General features: G+C 55.3%; 1 protein-coding gene across 2 annotated transcripts in view; it reads left to right on the plus strand.

Annotated features, from left to right (window-relative positions):
* Positions 1 to 18,718, plus strand: part of ACOT11 (acyl-CoA thioesterase 11) — a 53,435-nt gene that overhangs the window by 25,025 nt on the left and 9,692 nt on the right. For both annotated transcript variants that reach the window (XM_043575072.1, XM_043575071.1), the window contains exons 2-10: positions 3,361 to 3,571; positions 4,509 to 4,578; positions 10,024 to 10,084; positions 11,213 to 11,311; positions 11,801 to 11,936; positions 13,609 to 13,765; positions 15,151 to 15,270; positions 16,293 to 16,437; positions 17,991 to 18,046. In XM_043575072.1, coding sequence (XP_043431007.1) covers positions 3,433 to 3,571; positions 4,509 to 4,578; positions 10,024 to 10,084; positions 11,213 to 11,311; positions 11,801 to 11,936; positions 13,609 to 13,765; positions 15,151 to 15,270; positions 16,293 to 16,437; positions 17,991 to 18,046 — 983 coding nt within the window. In that variant the 5' untranslated portion in view covers positions 3,361 to 3,432. The remainder of the gene's footprint in view (positions 1 to 3,360; positions 3,572 to 4,508; positions 4,579 to 10,023; positions 10,085 to 11,212; positions 11,312 to 11,800; positions 11,937 to 13,608; positions 13,766 to 15,150; positions 15,271 to 16,292; positions 16,438 to 17,990; positions 18,047 to 18,718) is intronic.

Raw genomic sequence — 18,718 nt, forward strand, 5'->3', positions numbered from 1 at the left:
GGACATCGAGGTCGTCTGTTTGTGTGGGGTTGTTGTCAGATCGTCTAGAAGGAGCCCTGGCCCGGGGGGGCTCATCCTGGCTCCTCAGCTCTATGACCCCGGACCAGCCTGTCCCTCTGTGTGTGTCAGTCTCCTCAGCTGTGAAGGGATTGGGCAAAGTGGCCTCTCCTGCTCTGACGCAGCAGGTCTGTGACACGGGATGCCTCCTGTGGCCCGGGAGGAGGGACGCAGAGCCCATGGTGTAGCCAGCTGAGACCTAGTCTGGGATGACCAAATCTGGCCAGGTCTGCTGTGGTCTGGGCCAGCCGCAGGCACATCTGCCATCTGAGAGGGTACATCTCTGACCCCCGGGTGCCCTCTCCACCTTCGTAGCAGGCTCTGCCCTCCCTGTCAGCTGTCTTGGCTCAGTCTGCCTGGCTGCTGCAGTCCCTGACTCCATCCAGGGCCTCTGCTCTCCCGTGACTGGCCCTGGGAGGAGTGGCCTGGCTCTGGGGCCCCATTGGCCAGAGCTTGTCTGGGCTGCACACGCCCCTGTCACCCAGGCTGGCTGCCTGCCCACCTTGGGATAGGAGGAGGGCCAGCCTGGCCTGCCATGGTGTGGGCAGACTGCCTTAGAGCCAAAGAAGGAGTTGGAGTCTGAGAGGCTGTGCCTGGGCCCTCCAGTGCTACTCTGTCCCTTCTACTCGTGCTCCAGCCCAGGGGCTCTGGACCCCTCTCTTTGAAGAGACAGGGGGACAGCCACAGCAGGTCTTGGCCCTCAGTTTGCCTGGGAGCTCAGCCCTGCTCAGAAGATCACGCTGTTTCCTGTCTGACAGGGTGACAGGACTTCTCAGCTTCCATTTCAGTGGAAATGTCAGCTGGACATGCTAGAACCCTGTGGGGTTAGAGTCCGGAATCCTGAAACCAGAACCGGGGGTACCTTAGGGATTGGCAATCTTCCCCTGCCTCTGCCTGCCCAGCGAGTCACAGATGAGGTTCAGAAGGGGAGGGGACTTAATCCGGAATCACATAGCACCAGAGGGACAGGGCTAGGATTTGAACTCAAGTCTGCCTCTGATCGTCCCTCCACAAACCTTTGGTGAGGGCCTACTGTATGCCGGGACCTGCTAAGCGTAAGCACTAAGCAGGAACTGCTCAAAGGGAATGGACCAGTTTATCTTTGTTCTCTCAATGTTAGGTCCAGGGTAAAGGAGAAATGCTTGGTGAATGAATGAATGATTGAACAAGGCCAAGATCCTGCCTCCAGGCATGTACAGTTCAATGGGAGGGCAGGGACTCTTTTTCATAGAATAGGAAATAGGAGGCTGGTGGGAGTGGAGACCGAACAGGTGAGAAGCAGAGGGAGGACTGGAACTCAGGTGTCCGGACCGCTGGTCTAGGGCTTTTTCCGTCCTCACTTTCGTCTTTTGTAAAATGGGGTCAGCAGGCCTCACCCTCTGCCTTCCTTGGGAGGATCCAGTGAGGTGGCAGATGTGAAAACAGGTTTGTAAAGCAGAGGCATAGTGTGTAGGGCTTCCCCGTGTGTATGCCTGGAACTGCCCAGAAACCCCCGATGGTCTGCTCCCTTTCTTCTGACCACTCACCCTCTGCGTCTTGCCGCCCCCATTTCCCTAACTTGCTCTTTCACTTCTTTCTGGAATGTTCTGCCCAGAACCCCTGGTTGTGGCATGGGTTTGGGAAGAGTGTGGGTAAATGGAATCTGTCTGCCTCCTCCCTCCGCCATCTCCCACACCCAGAAAGGCAGCCACATCATACCGCCCCCCCCACCCCCCCCCCCCCCTCACAACAGGCCGGAAATGCCTTGGCAGTGGTTACCATGGTGACAGGTCCTGCTGCTCGGACCACAGTGGCCTGCCAGACGCCGACAGGAGCCTGTAAGCCTGGCAGCCTGGCACCCTGCAGGCCTCTTCCCAGGCTGCTGGGCCTGGGGCTGCCCTCCTCTCTCTCCTCGGAGTCTGGCACTGTTGGTCATACCCAGGGGCTCTCGGGAACAAGATGCCTCTCTGGGAACCCAGAAGCTATTCTGGGTCAGACAGGCCTGGTTTGAATCCCACTTCTGCCCCTTGGGGGTCAGTGACCTTGAACGAGTCACCCTGGCATGCTTTGAACGTATTGAATTAGCTAGGGGAGCCTCATGGGGGAGGTTACTCAAGGAGCACGGACTCCAGCACGAGAGCCGTCCTTGACCCCGTGTGCGTCTGTGGTAGGGTCAGCGTCGGGTCATGGCACTGGTTGCTGCTGAGTCCAGGCCAGGGCCCTGGATTCTTCTCAGCCCCAGGAGCAGACGGTGTAGTGTGGGGGGCAGAACCTTGGGCTTTGCAGCCAGACCTTGTGCCGCAGCCAGACTTTGCCACGTACTGGGACCTCCATTTCATCACCTGTAAAGCGAGGGCACCAGTGAACCTACCTCAGGCTCTTTTTTTTTTTTTTTTGCATGCATAAAATGGAATCAGGACACGCAAAGTGCTCAGAAGAGAGTATTTGCCGCTTAGTAAGCGCTACATCAGTATTGGCAGCGGCTGTTATCATTGCCGTGAGAATCGGACCTTGTGTCACTTTTCTCACACATGCAGGTGTCCCCAGCCTGCCTCATTCACGGCCTCTTAGGGACAGCGGGCCAGAGAGACGGGAGGCCCCCCCTTCCCCAGCCCACCCCATCCAGGCCGCTGCCGGGTGCTTGTCTACCCCTTCCGCCCAGGGAATGAGGCAAGCCGGGCCCTGGGCAGAAATTTCACCTCAGTTCAGGAGTTTGAGGATTTTCTCGGCTGCTTCTCCAGCTGGAAGCTGCTGCGACCCTGGCCTGGTTCAGACAGCTGCTCAGGGACTGCGTGAGCGCTCCTAGTCATAAAGCCAAGTGCTCGGGACAGGGGGACACCCAACGGGGGTGCTGCCTTTGGTGTCGTCTGCAGAAAGAAGGAGCCCGAGGAAGGGCCCTTTGGGGGCGAAACAGCGGCTGCTTCTTGGACTACTTTATTGACAACAGATCCCCAGGCTTGACTACTAGAGGGCTCACCAGGCCTCCCTGCAGAGAGAGGGGGAGTCTTGCAAGAATGAAGGTCAATCTGAGGCAGACCTTGAGCCAACTGGCCCATGAGCTGGAGGGAGAAGGACTGAATTCCCCTCCCCCTCCCTGAGGTCCGAGGTCCTGTGAACATGGGGTGCTGGCCAAGAGGAAACTGGGTGGAAGTGGCATCCAGCGAGCCTCCTGGGGTCTGAGAGTGGTGGCCACTCTTGGAGTTGGGGTCTGGCGGGAGGTGTCCCCGGGGCGCCGTCTGCTCTCCCTGTGGCAGTCGGGTCTCAGGTCGGGCGGACCCGGGAGATCCTGCGGTGAGCTGACCTCCCGTCCCCACCTCTTCCCAGGGCTTCGCCTCCGTGTTCTCAAGCCGCCTGTCCCGGAAGTCAGCCTCGCACGCAGAGAAAGACGACGGTGCCATGGCGGGCGGCGAGGGGTACCGGAACCCCACCGAGGTGCAGATGAGCCAGCTCGTGCTGCCTTGCCACACCAACCAGCGCGGCGAGCTGAGCGTCGGGCAGCTGCTCAAGTGGATTGACACCACGGCCTGCCTGTCCGGTGAGCCCGTGCTTGGTGCAACTGTCCTCCCACCGGTGGCCCCACCACCCAGAGGGGAGGCCTCCATTATCAGAGGCGGTCACTGGCCCTCCCGAGCGCCGTGCTCCTTCCTCGTCCTGCCCTTTGCTCGTACTGTTCCAGCCGCCTGAGATGCCCCCTCCAATTTCTCCACGCTCAGCTGGGGCCCGCCCTCGCTCCCCCAGACCTCCACAGCTCTGTCCCTGCACCTTCTGTCCCTGCACCTTCAAATGTGGCTGCTCCAAGACTGGCCCGAGAGTGCCCTGAGCAAAGGCCACCGCTGCCCACCTTGCTGAGTTGAGTGGAGCTGAACTGAGCTCTGAGTACTCTCCCACCCGCAGGGAGCTCACCGTCCAGTAGGGGCACAGATAGGTGATCTACCTGCCCCCCAGCACTGGGAAAGAGGCAGAATCGGGTCTGTGGGAGAACAGACCAGAAGCCGTGACTCAGCCCTGGGGACAGGGGAGGGATTCCGGAGGGACTAAGGTAGTGAATGCAGTCCTGCCAGTAAGAATGACTCGGGCAAGGAAACAGAGGTGGGTGAAGGTCCTGGACCGGGGTACGGAACCTGAGCGGGTCGAGAACTATAATAGCCCCGTGTGATCTTTCATTCATTCAACAGCTGCTCATGGAGTGTCTCCTGAGCCAGGCACTGTTCCCAGGCTGGGGCACCGCAGTGAACAAGACAGGCAAAAATCCTTGCCCTCAAGAAACTTGCAGTCTGGCTGAAGGGAGAGACCCCAGATGGACAAAACCTGGATAGATAAGCAGGGTCAGGGCGCAGTAAGCGAGGTGAAGAAAACTAGAGAAGGGTGGGTGTGGGCAAGGAGGCACAACCTTAGCTCTGGCCGCCTGACATTTGATCAGAGGCCTGGTGACAGGGGGATGATGCTAACCCACGGCTTTCTTCTGATGCCAGCCGAGAGGCACGCTGGCTGCCCCTGCGTCACCGCCTCCATGGACGATATCTATTTTGAGCACACCATCAGGTAAGTGGCCCCTCCTGCTCCTTGGTCCCCCTGGTCTGCCCACCACCAATGCAGGGCTCCTCCTCCCTCTCCCCACCTGGTCAGCCTGTGAGCCGTGCAGAGCCCTGGAACCTGACTTGACAGACTGAGGGCCTTTGCAGAGCAGGTAGTGGCCCATCTGCAGGGGCTCTGGGAGAGGCACGGGCTAGGAGCCAGGCTGCTGCTGGGTGCTGCGGGGTGGGTTCCCGCGGCCAGGTTTGGAGTTGGACATTGCTGAGGCGGCATCATGGGGTGCTGTGTGACTTTGGGGTGGTCAGTCTCTTTCTCTGGGCCTCAGTTTTCTGATCTGCAGAATGGAAGGCATTAGTCTTAAACGGTGCATATCTTTTTGAACTTGGACATTCTCTATGGGTCATTGGTCACTTGTAGAATGTTTCCTAGGCAAGGTCCCTTGGAAAAGCCTGAGTCAGAAACTTGGGCCATTCAACTTCCGCTTACATGCCTCCAAGAATGAGGAGTTCGCTACGTTGCAGTTTGTTTTGTTTTGTTTTCTAGTTGCTTTTTATTTTTTTTTTTAATTAAAAAAAAAAAATTTTTTTTTTCAACGTTTATTTATTTTTGGGACAGAGAGAGACAGAGCATGAGCAGGGGTGGGGCAGAGAGAGAGGGAGACACAGAATCAGAAACAGGCTCCAGGCTCTGAGCCATCAGCCCAGAGCCTGACGCGGGGCTCGAACTCACGGACCGCGAGATCGTGACCTGGCTGAAGTCGGACGCTTAACCGACTGCGCCACCCAGGCGCCCCTCTAGTTGCTTTTTAAAATGTTTATACTGGGGCACCTAGGTGGCTCAGTCAGTTAAGTGTCCAACTTTGGCTCAGGTCATGATCTTGCGGTTCGTGGGTTCGAGCCCCGCGTCAGGCTCTGTACTCACAGCTCAGAGCCTGGAGCCTGCTTTGGATTCTGTGTGTGTCTCTCTCTCTGCCCCTCCACCGTTCATACTCGCTTCTCTCTCTCAAAAATAAATAAACATTAAAAAAAACCCAATAAACTGTCTACACTGATGCAAAGCCCTCAGCCCAGCCTTGCAGGGGCTGCATACGGTGTTTTGGCCTCCACTCCTGCTCCGAAACTCACCATCAGTGCCTAGGACATCAAATGCCAAGGATTGAGTCAGGGCTTTCTGGATACCAGCACGTTGAGTTAAGGAGAAAATGTGGCCAATTCCTGTCTTCGTTTATTCGGTCCTTTGTCACTACCTGCGCCTGTTCCAGACCAAGGCCCACGCTGGGTTTCGGGTATGCAGAGTCAACTGGAGCATGGTCCCTGTGCCCCAGGAGCTCCCATTTGTGCAGGTGTAGAAACAGAATTTGAATTCAAGCGGTATGTGCCATGCTAATCATGATCTCTGACACATGGGTGCTTTGTCATACTCTAAATATCTTTTATTTTAGAGTAGTTTTTTAAAAAAAGTGCTTATTTATCTATTTTGAGAGAGAGTGGGAGCGAGTGCACAAGTGGGGGAGGAGCAGAGAGTGAGAGGGAGGGAGGGAGAGAACCCCAAGCAGGCTCCGTACCATCAGCACAGGCCCTGACACGGGGCTTGATCCCATGAACCATGAGATCATGACCTGAGCTGAAATCAAGAGTTGGTTGTTCCAACTGACTGAGCCGCCCAGGTGCCCCTAGAGTAGTTTTTGATTTACAAAAAAAAAAGTTGTAGCTCAGAAGATCATACAGAAAGTTCCTATATACCCTACAGCCAGTTCCCCTGTTATTAGCATTTTAATTGGTGTTGTACCTTTGTCACTATGAATGAACTAATATTGATGCTTTATTTGTAATGCTTTTTTAATACATTAACCTATTTAATCTTCAGAACAATGTTGTGAGGTTCTGGCTATGAGTATCCTCATTTTACAGGTTAGGAAACTGAGGCACAGGGAGGCAAAATAACTTGCTTAAGGCCAGGTAGCTAGTGGAGGACCCAGGAACCCCAGAACTCTTATTCTTAACCAAAGGGATGCATTTTCTGTATGTCTGGGGGCGAGTGTAATGACATAGGGGGTAGTCAAAGGGGGCTTCCTGGAGGAGGTGTTTGAACTGGCTCAGTACCATCAATACTGTATGTAGGGACACTTAGAAGGCAAGGGGAGCTCTGTGTCTGGGCCAGTTCTAGGTCTATGCTGCCAATGCAGGTTCTGGCACCCAGAGGAGCTAGGGAGGAGAGGGCTGGGGGTGGGGAGTGGGCATGCATGGCGGGTGGACCCGCCACAGGACTCAGAGAGTGAAGGTGAGTCTGGGCCGAGGAGGATGTGGGTGGAAGGGCAAGCCAGAGAGGATGCTGGGAAGGAGGGCAAGCTGGGGATGGGGTCAGGAGCATGGTTGGTGGTCAGGAGAGGCCTGGCTGCACCTGAGGAAAACTGGAGAAGTTGTTTTGTTTGTTTGTTTGTTTTTGTTTTTGCCATTTAAAAATATTTCAAAATAAGGGGCGCCTGGGTGGCGCAGTCGGTTAAGCGTCCGACTTCAGCCAGGTCACGATCTCGCGGTCCGGGAGTTCGAGCCCCGCGTTGGACTCTGGGCTGATGGCTCGGAGCCTGGAGCCAGTTTCCGATTCTGTGTCTCCCTCTCTCTCTGCCCCTCCCCCGTTCATGCTCTGTCTCTCTCTGTCCCAAAAATAAATAAACGTTGAAAAAAAAATTTAAAAAAAAAATAAATAAAAATATTTCAAAATGTATCTCTAAGTGGTAGGAACTGCTTTTGTTTTTTTCCATTTTAAAAATTTAGTATTCTATTAAAAACTTTTTTTTCTTTTAACATTTATTTATTGTTGAGAGATAGAGTGTGAGCAGGGAAGGGGCAGAGAGATAGGGAGACACAGAATCCAAAGCAGGCTCCCAGGCTCCGGCTGTCAGCATGGAGCCCGACGCGGGGAACTGCCAGATCATGACCCGAGCTGAAGTCAGACGCTCAACCAACTGAGCCACCCAGGCACCCCTATTACTCTATTTTTTAAAGTTTTATTTATTTTGAGAGAGAGAGAGAGAGAGACAGAGCGAGCGAGTGCAAGGGAGCCCGGGGCAGAGACAGAGAATCCCAAGCAGGCTCCGCGCTGTCCGTGCAGAGCCTGACGTGGGGCTTGATCTCACAAACCATGAGATCATGACCTGAGCTGAAATCAAGAGTCGAAGTCGTAACCAACTGAGCCACCCAGGCGCCCCTGTTTTCATTTTGTTTTGCTTTACGGTTATTTTTGTTGTCCAAGCCTAGATACAAATAAGGTTGCAACTGATTGCTGTGTCCCTCAAGTCTTTTTTTTTATCTATAGGTGCTACGCCTCCCCCCAGCACCCTGTCCCCTCACCATCTCTCTCCTGGTCATCTGCCCTCTTAGTTCTCCGTCATCCGGGTTTTGCTGTTAGCATCACTGTGGTGTCATTTAACATGCTCCTCTGTCCCTTGACAGTAAATTGGTCCTGGGGAAGGGCTTGAATGGGGCTCAGACTTGTTTGTGGGAGCTGCCTCCGTGATGTGAAGATCACCTGGAGGGAGTGTTGGGGGGCTGGAGGCTTAAGGTGGCCCCCGAGGAAGTTGGGCAGTGGCCCTGGGGAAGGAGTGACCCTGGGGAAGGAGCCGGTTTTGGCTTGAGCTGTGGGATGGAAGAGAGTCGGGAAGGAAGAAAAGGTCAGGAGTCCAAATGGGTGTCTGCTTGGCTTTGGAGATGGAGGAGGGGGGAGGAGGGGGGTAGTTGGGGGCTGAGGAGGAGGGGGAGGAGAAAGAGAGGAAAGAGGAGGAGGATGAATAGGAGGGGGGGGGAGGAGGAGGAGGGGGATGAAGAAGAGACACAAATCTCTCTCTTTTTTTTTAGCACCACAGAAAATAGACTGTTATTTTTATTTCAGGGATCATGGAATTTTTTTTTCCCAATTTCTTATAATGAAAACTTTCAAAGTTATAGAAAAGTTGCATAGTGCAGTGATCACCACCAGCGAGATTCAAGAATTAACATTTTTTTGCTACATATGCGTTATCTATATATGGATAAGTAAATACACAGACTTCTCTCTGTTTTTTTCTGAACTATTTGAAAGTAAGTTGCAGACATCATGACACTCATCCCTCCATATGTCAGCACGCATCTCCAAAAAACGACAGTCCCTTCCACGGGGACCAGTTAGGACCGCTAACAACATGAACAGAAATGGACAAGTCCTTGGCACACGTGAGCTCCTGTTATTCACGGAGCTCCCGGCACCGGCTCTGTCTTACCTCCTCTAGCCTGACCCTCAGTAGTCACGCCTTCTCTGTACTTTACAGACAAGGAGATAGGCTCAGAGAGGCAAAGTGACTCATCCCAGGTCACATGACTCAGTAGTGTGACAGTCACAGTAGAGCTTGGCTGGAGCCCAGGCCTTTGTGGCTCTTGTCCACTGCCACCCCTTGACAGGCAGTCCCCTTGGAAGGGACCCTTCCTAGCCTTGGGGAAGAGGCTGTGCCTTTGGGAAAGAAATTAGCCCTGTGCTGTCCATGTTTGTGGCCCAGGCACAGAGAGGTGAAAGGACTTGCTCAAGGTCACCCCAGCCTCTGCTTCCTCCTCATAGGCTATCAGCTGGGCACACTCTGTGCCTCCGGTCAGACACACAGCAGGTGAGGTGGCCCCTCTAGGGAGTCTGACTGTTCATCTGGACATGGGAATTATTCCAGAGGGACAGACTGCACCTGGAAAAGGTGGGGCCAGTGTAGTCAACAGAACAGTCTAGAACCCTGACTCCGTCACTTTTTAGCTGGGTGACCTTGGGCAAATGGCTTACCCTCTCGGGTGTTCAATCCACTCTAATGTAAGCTTGTCAAGCTTATTTGGAGACTCTAGTGAGGTAATGCTTGGGACATCATAAGCATTCTTGAAATGTTCCCATTTTCCTTCCCACCCCTTGTTTATAGTCCCTTGCGCGTATAGGCATTCAGCAGATGTGGGATGCGTTCATTCAGTAGGCCACTGTCTATGGAGGACCTACCCTGTGAGGTGTGCTAGGCCTTGAAGTCAATGGTGAGCAAAGCAGATGTGATCCTTGCCCCAGTGGAGCTTAAGGATTGTGGGGGAGACAGAGGCCCCCTCTGTTGAAGTGTTGGGAGGATGAACCATATCGGGCTTTGGGTGGGGGCAGGTTCCCTGAAGAGGGGACTGTGGAGCCACAAGCAAAAAGAAGCTTGAGCATTCACTGGACAAGGGGGAGATGAGTGAAACCACGCCCCCTCTCTCAGCCTCCACTCTCCCACCGGTACAACAAGGTACTAACACTATCTTGCCAGCTTGCTTTGAGGACTCGGTGACATTGCCGATGTGAGCTCCGTAAGCCATGACATTTGTCTGCCAGTTGCCTTCAGCAGAGGCCCTGCAAGTATCTGGGGCCTCCCTTCCCTCACTCTATCCCCAGTGGAAGGCTCACCTCCTGCGCTTCTCTCCCCAGTGTCGGACAAGTGGTGAATATCAAGGCCAAGGTGAACCGGGCCTTCAACTCTAGCATGGAGGTGTGTGGGGTGGGTGCTGCCTAGGGGTGGGTAGGTGGGTGGGTAGGTTTTCTACCTCTTCTCCCTACTCAGCCCTCAGCCTGGCCACACTCACACCCGCAGAGCCCTGGTCGAGGCAGCAGAGTTTTGAAACAGCTGGCAGGGCTGGGGGATCCTAAGGATCTTCCTGTCCAATACCCCCTAGCACAGAAGTGAAACTGAGGCCCAGGGAGGGGAAGAGGCTTGTCCCAGGTCACCAGGTCACGTAGATTCCAATGTGAGACTGACTTCCAGTCTCCTTGGTCTTCACCCTTAACCTAAGACTCTCTTCAGCAGCCAGGTGGTCACGGGAAAGCAGGGAAGGCAGCTGCCATGCCTGACCCTGGAGGCAGCAGGACTGGAGTAGGGAGAGCCTGAACTGCAGTCCGTTAGCTTACCTCCCATAGCCTCTGTCTCCCCATCTGTGAAATGGGAACATGAGTCCTATGCTGCAGGGTTCTTAAGTGATGCACAGGGCTCTGTGAGCTTTGGGGGAGCGACTGTATTTCCCACCTGTGGACGCCAGGCTCAGGCCATGTCCCCCAGCTGGGCCACTGAGGCTGGGGCAGCAGAGTCCTGACTGCCTCTGGGTATGCCCTGGGTGCCCCCCAGATGTCTGTCTTTTCAATGTAGCCAACGTTTTACCTACTTTAAGTCCTTTGCTAGGTTCAGTCTCATTTTCATTCCCTCTGTAACCCTGTCAGGGTAGGTATGCTCACTCCCATTGCATTCATTCACTCCCTCATTCATTCATTCATTCATATTTTAAGCAGGCTCCATGCCCAATGTGGGGCTTGAACTCATGACCCCGAGATTAAGAGTCACATGCTCTACCGGCTGAGCCAGCCAGGCATCCCCATGCTCACGCCCATTTTATAGATGAGGAAGCCAAGGACCAGAGAAGGGAAGTGACTTGCCCAAGGCTTTCCAGGGATCCAGGGGTAGAATCAGAACCTATCCCAGGTTTCTGGCTGTCTAGACTCAGTAAGTGATAGAAGAATATGAGGTCTGGCCTGGGGTGGGACTTCCTGTCTCGTTGAGCTGTGCAACCTCAGGTCGGGAGCTCTGTTTCTCCCCTCCTCACTCCTCCCACCCTTTCTTCCTCTCCAGGTGGGCATCCAGGTGGCCTCTGAGGACCTGTGCTCCGAGAAGCAGTGGAACGTGTGCAAGGCCTTGGCCACCTTTGTGGCCCACCGGGAACTCTCCAAGGTGGGGGCTATCCCCGGCTGCACAATGCGGCTGGACCACCCGGGTGCTTGTCAAGGCCGGCCAGGACCAGGGTGGTGAGGCTGGGGACTGACCGAGGGGTGCAGGTGGGGGTGCTTCAGGGAATCCACAGCCCCCAGAGGCGGCTTCCCCTACCTGTGTTCGGACCCCAGGCACCTTCCTTCCCTCTCTCCTCTTCCCCACCTACTCCTGTGTGTCTCACACGGGGATTCTTCAGGCCTCATCATTCCCTCACACGTCCTATAGATGCCCCTAGTCCTGGATGCCTTTGCCCAAGAAATGGGACTGGGGCATTTGGAGGGTGAAAGTGATATATCAGTCACCACGGAAACAGGAAGATGGGGACAAAGAGGGCACGAAGACTTGTAGCTACCCAGCCGCCCCAAGTGTGTGACGATGCTGGGGCACAGGCACTCCTGCTGTTTCAGGAAACCCGTCCTGAGCACCCCCCGTGCCAACCCCCGCCCACAGGTGAAGCTGAAGCAGACCACGCCGCAGACGGAGGAGGAGAAGACCGAGCACAGTGTGGCGGCTGAACGGCGGCGCATGCGGCTGCTCTACGCGGACACCATCAAGGACCTCCTGGCCAACTGCGTCATTCAGGATGGTGAGCGGCCGTGGGTGGGGAGGGCAGCTGGCATGCTACATGCCCCCTCTGTCCCAGGCCCCCAGTGGGCAGAGGGAGGAAGGGAGTCTCCTTGGAACGTCCACTCGCTCTCCTGATGGCCCTCTTGCTTCAAAGTCTGCTTCAGGGAAGGGTCTTTTTGGGCCTCTTGCTCAGCTCCCGGGAGCCGTGAAGATAGGATTAGGACATCAGGAAAAACCCTTTGTTATCCAAAACGTGTTGGGGAAGGTACTGTTGAGCGTGGCCTTGAAGACTGTAGGTTGTTTTTTTTTTTTTAAAGCACATATATATATGAACACATAGATATACACACATAGATATATACACATATATACATAAATCATATAGATATAAATATAGAATAAAAGCAAGACTCTCTCCCACCCAGAACCCAGGCTCCCTCCAGTTACTCATTTTGGGAGATCTTTCCAGAAGATTCCCTGCATATTTAAGCATGCTGTGTATTATTTAGCCCTCTCTTTTTACCCAAAAGGGAACATACAGAACATACTGTTCTGTATCTTCCTTCCTTCCCCTTGAAAGTACATGTTGGAGATTGTTCTATACCAGCACACAAAGATCCCCTGTGGACGAGGAGGATTTTGACAGATGGAGAGATAGGGAAAGGTTTTCCTGACAGAGAGCACAGGCTGGGCAAAGGCCCAGAGGGGTAACCTTGGATTCACTCACCAGTCTCCAGAGCGTTAGGACGTGGAGTCTTCCTTGAAACCTAAAGGAGGCAATTCATTATAGGACAGTTCAAAGTGGTCCAGCCGCCCAGGGTGGAAGAGAGCAGGTGCAACCAGCTGCCTCAGTCAAGCAGTGAGAGGGGCTCTGAGTTCTGTGTGCCTTATGTATGCAAGGTCTGGGGGCTATGGCTTGGGCGGGGGGGCTCCCAGCTCTTCCTACTGTCATTGAGATTCCCCAGGGCCACCGATCCACTGCAGCCCTCCTAAATCCCTCTTGTCCTGCTAGCCCTTCCACACAAAGGTTAGTCCAGATGCCTTAGCCTGGCATCTGGGCCCTTGGCGGGCCATGCAGCTTCACCTGGTGGGCCCTCCCTGACAAGTCTCTCCCTGGCACCTCTTTGAGTTGGGCGGGTGGGGGTCATATCAGTATCTGCTCCTCTGACCCGCGGGGCCCTGCCCACTCTCTGGCCTCTCCTGCTGAGGATCTCCTGATGCCATCGCCCCAGAGGGACAGGGCCTGTCGGGGCCGAGGGAGGGAAGAACTATCCTTTTGAGAGTCTGTCTCCTGACTGCGGTGCCAAGCACTCTCGGGTCACGACCATACTCCATCTGCATGACCCTGATGGGCTGGGTTTGACATCTGCCCCTTCACAGCTGAGGACACAGGTTCAGAGAGGCTTACTTGGCTGGCCCGGGTCACACAACCTGAACCTGAGGTTCAGACCCAGGTGTGTCTTCTCTCAAAGTGGGTGTCCCGCCCACTGCCCCGAGACAGCCTCCTCTCCCCTGTCCCGTGTCCTCCTGTTCCTCACCCAGGGCCAGCGCACGTGGTGCTGAGCCAGTAAAAGAATCTGGATGACAGAGATCGTGCTGGTGGCGGGGCCCCTGCGTTTGCCCAGTGGGAGGGTCTGCCCTTGGGAACTTCTCCCCTTCCCACGTCCCCTCCCTCTGTCCTTCCCGGTCAGATCTGGAGAGTAGAGACTGCAGCTGCATGGTGCCGGCCGAGAAGACCCGCGTGGAGAGCGTGGAGCTGGTGCTGCCCCCCCATGCCAATCACCAAGGCAATACCTTTGGGGGCCAGATCATGGCCTGGATGGAGAACGTGGCCACCATCGCAGCCAGGTGAGGGGAGAGTGTGCTGCCTCTGCTTCCCTTCCTTTCTCTCCCTTCTTCCCTTGGCCAGCTCCCTCTGGGCGGGAGGGGTGGGAACCCCCAGCTTGGCATTGGCATTCAAGGCTTCAGGAGCTTGGCTGTTCTGTTAGGGAGTGGTTTTCTGTGAGCTGGCCTTTCCTTCCTTGTCTTAAAAAAAAAAAACCCAGGGTCACCCGGGTGGCTCAGTCGGTTAAGCACTGACTTCGGCTCAGGTCACGATCTCATGGTTTGTGGGTTCGAGCCCCGCATCCAGCTCTGTGCTGATAGATGAGAGCCTGGAGCCTGCTTTGGATTCTGCGTCTCCCTCTCTCTCTGCCCCTCCCCTGCGTGTGCTCTGTCTCTCGAAAATAAATAAGCATTAAAGAAAAAGTTAAAAAAAAACAACAACCCACAGTCCCACCGCCTACATTGGAAATGCCAAGCCCCTTGGAGCTAGGGCCTCCCCTTGACCTGGCCCTGCCTGCTGTCTTCTTGTATCTTAGGCCCCCAGGTGCACGTCAAGCCATTTGCCCTTCCCCACCCCCTCCCGGAATTCCCAGCCTCTGCCTTTGCTCCTGCTCTAACCTGCCTCCATGCCACTTCGCCGCTACTTTTGGTCTGCTAAAATCCAGGAAGCCTCTCTTAACGGTTCCCTTCTCCCTACGGGTGAAAATAATTCCTTCCTTCTTCTGTAATCTCTGCACTTGTCTGGGGCTTGTTCTTCTCTAAATATTGGGGTCTTTTTTATAGTTATGATAATGGACATTCCCCGACTGATGCCCTAGTACCTGCATGACTTTGTATTTGCGGGGAGTGTCTTCCTCAGCCAGGGGGATTAACCCTCACCTCTAAAGAGCCTGGCTCCAACGGCCCCTCCCCTGTGCTTACCCTGTGGGACACAGCACATATGCAATGCCATTTTGGGCAGCCCTATCTATGTGTGTGATAAGATCTCAGAATAAGTTCACAGCGCAGATAGTCACGGCAGGCTTCCTGGAGGAGAGCTCTTCAGCTGGGCCTTGAGTGACAAGTAGCTTTGGGAACCGGGAGGGGGGTGTTAGGTAGTAGAAACAGCAGGTGCTGGGCGTAGAGGTTGAAGGAAAATGGGGAAGGGACTTGCCCCAAGCCCTGTTCTTTCTTCTGTCCCCTCAAGCTCAGCTGCTTGAGTGCACATAGACCTGACTGTTCTAAGCTATGAAAGGGGACTTTAGTTCTGTTCTTCTGGGCAGAAGTGTCCTGGGCCAGGTGGGAGTGGGGGGCCAGAGGGCAGTGCATGTGATTCTGGGCTGGGTCTGTGGATGGGGCAGGGGGAGAGTCTGGCCCAAGCCCGTGGCTGAAACACCGAGGGGGCTTTTGTCCTGTCTCCCCGCCCCCAGCCGGCTGTGCCGAGCCCACCCTACGCTGAAGACCATTGAGATGTTCCACTTCCGGGGCCCCTCCCAGGTTGGGGACCGCCTGGTGCTCAAGGCCATCGTCAACAACGCCTTCAAGCATAGGTAAGGGGAGGGACCGGGGCCTCCTGGGGGCTGAGGGTTCTTCCTGACCCAAGAAGGGGCCCAATTGCAAAGCTGCCAGGGACGCTTCCCCTTGTAGACGAGGCCTGTGAGGTCTAAACCCTGCCCGGCTGCTGGGCCCCTTCACCATGACCGCGTTTCGGCTCTGCTGTTCCCTCCTCTGGATGCCCCAGCCCTGTGCCTCTTGCTGTCTCGGGATCGCATCCTATGCTCTCTGTCTCTGTCTCTCTTCCCAGCCCCTGCCTTTGGGCCTGCCATGCTGTGCATGCTCAGATCACAGGGCCAGTGTTCTCTCATTTGTGAAATCCATCCCTACCTTTTCCCTAAAACAGCAATTAGGTCCCAGAGCCCTTAATTTGGAATGAATCCTGCCACCTCCAAGAAAGCTTACTTTAAATATCTGTCTTTGTTGGTGATTTCAAAGATCATCGTGTAGTTGTTAAAAGTGAGGATGCCAGGCTCCCGGGGTTCGAGTTTGGCTCGCTCCTTACTGGCTGTAAAGGCTGGACTTTAGGCAAGTTTCTCACCGTCACTGAGCTTCAGTTCTTTTGTCTGTAAAATGGAGCTCACCACAACTATATCCTAGCTGTGAACGTTCCATGAAGCGTTACTGGTGGCGTGCCAGAGAGAATGTTCAGTGAGGGATTATTACTACTGTCATTGTCATTGTTCACAGTCTGACCAGCACGCATCCTGTGGCTGTGCAGGGGAAAAAACCCTGAACCAGGAGCTGTGAGGCCCTGTTTCCAGTCCAGCTTCTCTTCCAGACTGCTGTGTGACCTTGGCCCAGTGATTGCCCTATTCTGGGCCTCGGTTCCCCCTCTGCATAATGACCACATTCTGGGATCATAGAGCCTCCTAAGTGAGGGGGTGTGGGGGCGTGGACAGGTGTGCGTGCACATGTGTGTGGGTGCATGTGTGCGTATGCGCACGTGTGTGGTGGGGAGGGGACGTGGGCTCAGGAAAGTCTGTCCAGCATGGAAGCAGCCCTCCCTCTCTCTCAGCATGGAGGTGGGCGTGTGCGTAGAGGCTTACCGCCAGGGTGCTGAGACCCAACGGCGGCACATCAACAGCGCCTTCATGACCTTCGTGGTCCTAGACGCGGACGACCAGCCTCGGACTCTGCCCTGGATTCGGCCCCAGCCCGGGGTGAGTGGCACCCTACCCAGCCACCAGCTCCCCTCCCTCTCTGCCCAAGAGTGGGGGTGGTGCGGGAGTGATGGGCTCAGCCCTGCCCCTCTGCTGGGGCACAGCCAGCTCTGAGTGCCTTGTGGCCCCTGGAGATGCCCTTGTGCAAGGCAGGCACCTTGGCCTAGCTCATGGTTAGGTGTTGACAGGCATTCGTGAGCCTGCAGGGTTGGAAAAGCACGGGCTTTGGGGGCAGAGGTGGGTTGAAACTCTCCTCTTCCGTGTTCTACTGGGTGCCCTCTGCAAGTTTCTGGTCCCTGCCAGTAAAGTGGGTGTATCTACACCCCTGCCTCACAGGGATGTTGGGGGGGTGGGGCGCTGAGGGACACTGACCCTGTGCCTGGCTGAGCCCTGTAGGCACTCCGTAAATGGTGACCATTACGAGGAGGTGACAGGAGAGCAAGAAGCACAGGGACGAGAGTCAGGGGCTTGGGTTCAAAGGCTCTCTCTTTTTTTTTTTTTTTTTTTTTAATTTTAATTTTTTTTTTCAACGTTTTTATTTATTTTTGGGACAGAGAGAGACAGAGCATGAACGGGGGAGGGGTAGAGAGAGAGGGAGACACAGAATCGGAAATAGGCTCCAGTCTCCGAGCCATCAGCCCAGAGCCTGACGCGGGGCTCGAACTCACGGACCGCGAGATCGTGACCTGGCTAAAGTCGGACGCCTAACCGACTGCGCCACCCAGGCGCCCCTCAAAGGCTGTCTCTTAAAAAATGCGATCTTGTGCCTCCTGTGGGCCAGTCCCCGGCTTGCTTCCGGGAGGCCTGGGGTGACCTTGGAGGAGCACTCCCTCTCGCTGGGAAGGTCCCCCACCCTGCCCGCCGGCCTCACAGGGCTGAGCACTGGCTGCCCGCAGCTGGGCGCTGGGCAGTTGACAGTGGTGGGGTGGGGGAGGGGAGGAACCGGCACATGAGGGACTGCGCCATTTAATGCTCACGAGTGAGGGGACATTAGAGGCAGTGGGTGAGAGGGTGGGCTCCGGGTCAGGCCATCAGGGTTCTGTTCCTGGCCCCGCTTCTTACCCCTGCCGCCTTGGGCAAGCCACCAACCTTTCTGTGTCTCAGTTTCCTCCTCTGTGAAATGGGGATAACATGAGTCCCAACTTCAGAGAGCTGTTGTGAGACTTATTTGAAATTTTGCCTGGGAAGTGCTTTAGAAGAGGCCTGGTAGCAGCAAGTGCTCGGTAGACGTGGCTTCTTCCTAGCACTGTGAGTGCCCTTGGGGATCCCCTGGTGCAGAGGAGGAAATCGAGGTCCAGCGAGGGCAGGTGGTGTTCCCAAAGTCGCTCAGAGCCTGAGACCCTCTGAGCTCAGACTGAGCTGGAGCTCAGAGACTTGGCACTTTGCTGTCCAGGTTGCCTTGACTCTGGCTGCCCTGGTGAGACCTGAACTCCATTTTAGGGCGGAAGGACCTCCTTGGGCCCGTGGAGGGGCAGAGGGTAAGGGGAGTGGGGAGGAGGGTGCGAGCCGGTTGTGTTGCCCGCATTGTAGTCCGTCCCTGCGTCTCTCCCCAGGATGGCGAGCGGCGGTACCGAGAGGCTAGTGCCAGGAAGAAGATCCGACTGGACAGGCAAGTGTGGGTTGGGTGGAGGGAGGGGACACGGGTTCAGGGCCGTCTTCCTGTTCCCCAGGCCCGGGGGACTCGCATTTCTTCAGTGCCGCCCCTGTGCTGGGCACTGGGCTGGGCCCTTTATATCCACGTAGCCTCACTACGCTGCAGTCTTCCTGGTCCATTGTACAGGCGAGGACACTGAGGACAGAGGGGTTAGGTGGCCATGGGCACACAGATAGGAATGATGGGCAGAGTGAGAACTTGAACCTGGCCGGGTCTGGCCAATTCTGAATCCTGTGTTCCTTCCTTTGATTCTGATGCCTGTCGGGCAGACGAAGAAAGAAAGGTTCTGGGGCACCTGGGTGGCTCAGTTAAGTGTCTGACTCTTGATTTCAGCTCAGGTCACGATCTCACGGTTCATGGGTTCAAGCCCCGCATCGTGCTCTGCACTGACAGTGCGGACCCAGCTTGGGAATCTCTCTCTCTCCCTCTCTCTCCGCCTCTCCCCCACTTGCTCTCTCTCTCTCTTTCTCTCACAATAAATAAATAAACATTTAAAAGGAAGGTCCTGAGAGGAGATACAGGTGCTCAAGATGCACAGCCAGGTGTGAATGATTCTGCTGTCAGAGCACTTTACCGACCTGAAAGTGCTGGAAATGTACTGGGGTTCACCATCTGCGTTAATGGGAA

This window comes from Prionailurus bengalensis, chromosome C1, assembly GCF_016509475.1.
Source record: "Prionailurus bengalensis isolate Pbe53 chromosome C1, Fcat_Pben_1.1_paternal_pri, whole genome shotgun sequence".
In the NCBI taxonomy this organism is placed as follows: domain Eukaryota; kingdom Metazoa; phylum Chordata; class Mammalia; order Carnivora; family Felidae; genus Prionailurus; species Prionailurus bengalensis.